General features: G+C 47.7%; 1 protein-coding gene across 1 annotated transcript in view; it reads right to left on the minus strand.

Annotated features, from left to right (window-relative positions):
• Npffr1 (neuropeptide FF receptor 1) overlaps positions 1 to 6,647 on the minus strand; it is a 25,071-nt gene that overhangs the window by 10,456 nt on the left and 7,968 nt on the right. The window contains exon 3 of the mRNA XM_050142904.1: positions 3,513 to 3,857. Within this exon, the coding sequence (XP_049998861.1) occupies positions 3,513 to 3,857 (345 nt within the window). The remainder of the gene's footprint in view (positions 1 to 3,512; positions 3,858 to 6,647) is intronic.

Genomic DNA, 6,647 nt, shown 5'->3' on the forward strand with positions numbered 1-6,647 from the left:
CCCTCCCTCCCTTCCTTTCTTCCTTCCTTCCTTCCTTCCCTCCATTTTGGTTTTTCGGGCAGGGTTTCTCTATGTAACAACCCTGGCTGTCCTGGAACTTGCTTTGTAGACCAAGGCGGTCTCGAACTCACAAAGGTTTGTCTGCCTCTGCCTCCCAAGTACCAGAATTAAAGGTGTGAGCCACCACCGCCAAGCTCAAGATGTCTTTTGTTTGTTTGTTTTTTTCAAGACAGGGTCTCTCTGTGTAACATCCCTGGCTGTCCTGGAACTCATTTTGTACAACCAGGCTGATCTCAAACTCACAGAGATCCGCCTGCCTCTACCTCCTGAGTGCTGGAATTAAAGGCATATGCCACCACTGGCAGGCTTCAAGATGTCTTTTTTTTAATATCTGCATTTGTAAGAAACAAAATTTCTCAAGATTTCTTGGAGCCGCTATCTATAAAATGCACTCTGTATAGTGATTGAGCCTGCCAAACGTCTTAAGAGCCAGATGTGGTAGGCACACCGCTGCCATCCCAGAGCTTAGAAGGCAGAATTGGGAGCATCATATATGCCAGACCAGCCGGGTGGCATAGCTAGTTCCAGGTTAGCTTGAACTAGAGGGTTGAGATCTGACACCCTAGCCCTAAAAAAGACTTGGATGGTCTGCCAAGGTTGTGGTTTGAATAAGAAGGCTCCCATAGGCTCATATATATTTGAACGCTTGGTCACCAGGGCACGGAATCCTTTGAAAGGGTCAAAAAGATTACTAAGTGTGCCTTGCTGGAGGAAGGGTGTTACTAGGTGGGCTTTGAGGTTTTAAAAAGCCCGTTCTCTCTGCCCATGGATGAGGATGTAGCTCTCAGCTACTGTGTCCAGCACCGTGTGTGCTGCCAAGCTCCCTGCCATGATGATAACGGACTAACTCTCTGAAACTGTAAGCAAGCCCCCAATTAAATGCTTTCTTTCATAAGAATTGCCCTGGTCACAGTGCCTCTTCACAGCGAGAACAGTGACTAAGATAGCCACGGTATTCCAGAAGCCCACAGTTATACAGTGGATGCATACAATTACCAGCCACCACTCTGGGCCCATTATGAACAGAACCTACTCGCTCAGAGCTGTTAGAGCCTCACAAATGCCATTTGGGCATTGGTACACCTAAGTGTTTATGCTTGGAAAAGTATGCGCTATTATTCCCTATTTTATTGCTAAAGTGGCCTTTGGAGTGCTCTGTTTTGTGGCTGTTACAGCGATACCTTGTGGCTGATGTTTGTTTTCGGTTTGAGGTGTGGTTTCACCGTGTAGCCCAGGCTGGCCTTAAACAGGTGACCCTCTTGTTTCAACCTCTTGAGTTCTAGGATTATAGGTTGTTTTAATTAGGCTTTCTATTGCTGTGAAGAGACACCATGATCTTGACAACTTTTGCTTTTGTTTGGTTGGTTTTCTTGTCGTTGTTTGTTTTATTGAGACCGAGTTTCTTAATGTAGCCTTTTTTGGAGCCTGTCCTGGAACTCGTTCTGTAGACCAGGCAGGCCTTGAATTCACAGAGATTCACCAGCCTTGGCCTCAGAGTGCTGGGATTAAAGGTGTGCGCCACCACTGCCTGGTGACCATGGCAACTTTTTTTTTTTTTGCATGGCAACTTTTATAAAGGAAAACATTTAATTGGGTTCCTCTCTTACAGTTCAGAGGTTCAGTCCATTATTGTCATGGTGGGATACGGTAGTGTGCAGGCAGACATGGTGCTGGGGAAGTACCTGAGAGGCCTTCATTTTGCGGGCAACAGAAAGTGGTCTGAGAATAAACCTGGGAGTAATTTGAGCACAAGAGACCTCAAAGCCCGCCCCCACAGTGACACTCTTCCTCCAACAAGGCCACACCTTCCTATAGTGCCACTCCCTTTGGGGACTATTTTCTTTCAAACCACCACACAGATCATCACACCTGGCCCCACCACTCAACATTTGAGCATTCAGGTTGTGTTTCTCAGAATTATGGCTCAAACTCCTAGAAAAGGACATGTCTAGGAAGCTAGTCAAAGTCAAGAAAACTCCACAGAGGCATTGACAACATTTGGGTGCTTTCCCCTGGTCTTGGTTTTCTATTGTGGGAGTCGGGGAATGTGAGTGAAGCACAGGCAAGGATCTATGCTAGCTTTGATAGTTGTCTTTACATCTCAAATTGTTTCAAGGGGCCACAGAGATGGCTCTGTGGCTAAGAGCATTTGCTGATCTCGCGGAGGACCTGTGTTTGGCTCCCAGTACCCATATGGTGGCTCAGAATCCTCTGTAAGTCCAGTTCAAGGGGATGTTATACCTTCCTCTAGCCTCTGCAGGCACCAGGGACACATGTGGTTCACATACATACATGCAAGCAAAACACCATACGCATAAAATAATACAAAAAGTTTTTTAAAATAATAAAATAAAAATTACTAGGCTAGGCAAAACATTCACATTTAAAGGTACCTAGCAACAAAGACTCTTCTGAACTCAGAGTTCTTCTGGGAGGCCACCAACGTTCTCAAGTCATCATGACTTTTTTTTTAAGATTTACCTTATTTTTATTAATTTGCATATGTGTGTATCTATGTTTAGTTACATGCGTGCGAGTGTAGGTTCCCGTGGAGGCCAGAAGTGTTAGATCTTCTGCAGCTCAGCTACTGTCAGCTGTAAGCTAACCAACATGGGTACTAAGAACTGAACTCAGGTCCTCTGGAGAGCTGTGCATACTCTTCACCACTGAGCCATCTCTCTTTACCTGTCTTTTTTTTTTTTTTTTTAAAAATCATCGTGTGTGCAGGCATGTATGCATCTTTATGTGTGTCTGTGCGTGCCACAGTTCAATAAGTATGGAAGTCAGAGGACAACTTGCACCGTGCGGGTCTCAGGGATGACACTGGGGTGACCGGCGTGACAACCAGCACCCTCACCTGCTCAGCCATCTTGCTGGCCCATTGTGTTCATCCGGCTTGTGGACCCGTATGCTAAAAACAGTGGGTGTTACTGTTGGTTGAAAATTATTGCAATGTAAGACACGCTCATATTTATAGTCCATTTCCAAGTGTGGAAAAACAGGATGGGCAGAAGAAAGTCACCCACCTCCTGCTTCTCCTGCCTTTAGTTCTGCCCGCGGGAGCGCTTTCCAAGAGCGCAGCCCAGGGGTGTGAGAACATTGGCCTTGACACTGAAAAAGCTGTGTGTAATTACAGACCAGACTCTTAACTACGCTGAGCACGCTTCTTCATCCGTAAAATGAGGATGATAACAAAGCACGCTTGGCTGGATTATTATGGGGATTAATTAAGATAACGTACAAATCACGTGTAACATCACGGTGAGCACAAAGAAGATGGTTAACCCATTAGACTTGTTATTCCTAGGCCAGTCCCTCGCCCACAACTCAGAGCTTGAGACAACATCCCTTTGGCTGAGCGGCCAGCTCAGTCACCTCCGTCTCCCCAGCGTCTGCTCCGGTCTTCAGCTGGAAGGCGGAAGTGAAGGGCGAGGGCCTTCCGGCGTACTTACCTGTGATGAGGTTGTCCACAAGGGTGGTGGGCATGCAGAAAATGCCCACCAGCAGATCGCTGACGGCCAGGTTGAGGATGAACATGTTGGTGACGGTGCGCATGTGCCGGTTCCTGAGAACAGTGAAGCAGACCAGGGTGTTGCCCACCATGCAGAGGAGGAAAATGAGGGTGTAGGCCACGATGAACATGGCGGCCACTGGCGAGGAGTGCTGGTAGTAAGAGGAGAAAATGGGGCTGGCGGCCAGGGCAGCCTCAGCCTCGCTTCCATTCTGATTCAAGGGCCAGCTGCCATTGGGAGGCTGGGCGGGCTCGTCTAGGACCAAAGGAACACAAGAGTCAGGACCTAAGCAAAGACGGGATGGCTGATTGTACCACCCAAAGCCGACCCTTGGCTGGGGCTGTAACTCTGAGTGCTTGCCTAGCATGCATGAAGCTATGGGCAATACCCAGTGCCGCATAAAGTGGTGTACGTGCCTTTAATCCAAGCACGGGGGGGTGGAGGCCAGAGGATCAGAAGTTGAGTTTGAGACCGACCTCAGCCAAATAAGCTTTCAAAGGAAAGAAAGGAAAAGCTGGTGTTTCTTTGTGTCCCATGCCATACCCTAAGCCTACTCATTACTGTCCTCACTGTCCCAAGGACAACTGGACACACATAGAAAGGATTTTATTATCTTTTAATTTTTTAGTTTATTTTATGAGTGTTTTGTCTGCACACATGTACGTGCACAATGTGTGTGCCTGGAGCCCATGAAAGTCAGAAGGCATCGGATACCCTAAGGATGGTTGTAAGTCACAGTGTGGCTTTCTGCAGGAGCAACAAGTGCTCTTAATCACCGAGCCGTCCTCCAACCTCTGATGAAGGACTTTCAATTTATCCCCTCCTCAGACTGCCGAGACTCACTCTTCGCCCCTGTTAGTTATTCTCCACCCACCCCTCCACCCGCCTTCATTTCATCTCTTGAGCCTCAGAAGACCTCTGAGTGTGGGGTGACAAGGTCTCATGTATCAGGCTAGCCTTGAACTCACCACATAGCCAAGGATGACCCTGAACTTCTCATGTTCCTGTCTCCACCTCCTGAGTGCTGAGACTGTGTGTGTCACCATGCCCAGTTTACATGACAGAACCAAGGGTTTAGCGTATGTTAGGCAAGTACACTACCAAGGGGACAAGTATCTAACTTTTTTTTTTTTTTTTTTTTTGAGGCAGAGTTTCTCTGTGTAGCTTTTTGGAGCCTGTCCTAGAACTCACTCTGTAGACCAGGCTGGCCTCATATTCACAGAAATCTGCCTGCCTCCACCTCCTGAGTGCTGAGATTAAAGGCATGTGCCACCAGCGCCCGGCTAGCCTTCTGGTTTCGCCATCCTCGCAGTAAGCAAGCATGGAGGTGCCCTGCTCCACACACTTCTCATCAGGAGCAGGCTGAGTATGTTTCTCTAGTCCTGCTTCAGAGAGAGCAGCCCAGTGTCCAACCATAGCTCTTCTGGGAAGTCATTAGCTGTGGTGAGTCATGGTGTTGTCTCAAAAATTCTCCCTGTGTCTTCCTCTGAGACCGAATGGGGCCCCTTCTGGAGGATGAAGTGTCCTCAAGGAATCTTTCCATGGAGCCCAGAGCTCAGCCACCGACTTGGAGGTACACTAGAGGGTGGGGGCACCTGGGGGCTGGAGACACCTGGGAGCAGCAGGCTACTGAGCTGGCACCATCTGGGCAGCAGGGACCAGTGGGCACCATAGGAGGGAATGGAGGGGTGATGGTCTGCTGACAGAGAAAGAACTGAGAGGGGGTGACACTCTCCCCCACTTAGGCCTTTCAAGGGCTCTAACTGCATGCAGACACCTTTACCATAATATAAAATCAAGCATATACATAAGAGACTATTACAGCGAGCATACACAAGCGTATGAAGTTTAATGAAACCATTAGGGATGGGATGGTGTAAAGGACTCCCAGGTGAATACTGCTCACTACCACCAACCACTGGCTCTCTGCTTCAGTTATCCTGAAGCATTGGCCAGTATTTCTTTCCACTGAAAATTATATATAATATTTTTTTAAACTGGAGATCCAGGAGCTGGACAGGTAGCTCAGTTGGTAGGGTGCCTGATGGACATCCACAAAGTCTTCAGTCCCATCCTCAGCACCACACAAGCCAGGTGTGGTACACCCATAAACCTAGAACCCCAGAGGCAGGATGAGAGGTTCAAGGTCATCTTTGGCTGCGTGCTGAGTTTGAGCCAGCCTGGATTACGTGAAACCTTTTCACAAAACCAAACCAAACCAAACCAAACCAGACCATCAAGATAGCGCAGCAGGTAAGGTGCCTGCTGTCAAGCCTGCTGGCCTGAGTTCCATCCCTGGAACCTACAATGGCGGAAAGGAACTAACCCTCTCAAGCTGTCCTCTCGCCTCCAATCACATGCTGTAGTATGTAAGTCTCCCCCCAATACACATAATAGAGTAAAAGTTTAAATTAAAAAGAAAATCAACCTACCCCGCCCCCTTCTACCACACTTGGTTGATGTCATTCCTCAGTCTCTCAGGACACAGGTTTCACTATTGTCTCCTCACCACCCACAAGCCCCTGCAATCATTTATCCAGAAGGTTATGTGGCTTGTCTGTGGGTTCTCCTGCAGGTTGGATGATGCAGACAGCTCTCCCACGGTATCATTTCCTAAGCTGCACTCTCTGGGCTCTGGGGCCCTTGTTAAAGGCAGTTAAAGCTAACGGTGTGATCCCCTTGGATGTGTCTGGGTAGCCTGATGGCCTCACTTGATTCCTTTTTTAACAGGGTCTCCTATCACCCATGATGACCATGAACTTACCATGTAGCTGAGACTGGTCTTAAACTTTAAAAAAAAAAGATTTATTTGTTATTTTTATTTTATTTATATGAGTGTTTTTACTACAATTATATCTGTATGCATACAGTTCCTCTGATGTCAGAAGAGGGTGTCAAATCACCTGGAACTGGAGTTACAGATGGCTATGAGCTGCCATGTGAGTGCTGGGAATCTAACACAAGTCCTTTGCAAGAACAGGAAGTACGTGCCCTCTCTCTCTCTCTCTCTCTCTCTCTCTCTCTCTCTCTCTCTCTCTCTCTCTCTCTCTCTCTCTCTCTCTCTCTCTCTCTCTC

The sequence above is a fragment of the Alexandromys fortis genome, unplaced genomic scaffold, assembly GCF_014885135.2.
Source record: "Alexandromys fortis isolate MF-2015 unplaced genomic scaffold, M_Fortis_MF-2015_v1.1 scaffold_9, whole genome shotgun sequence".
NCBI lineage: Eukaryota > Metazoa > Chordata > Mammalia > Rodentia > Cricetidae > Alexandromys > Alexandromys fortis.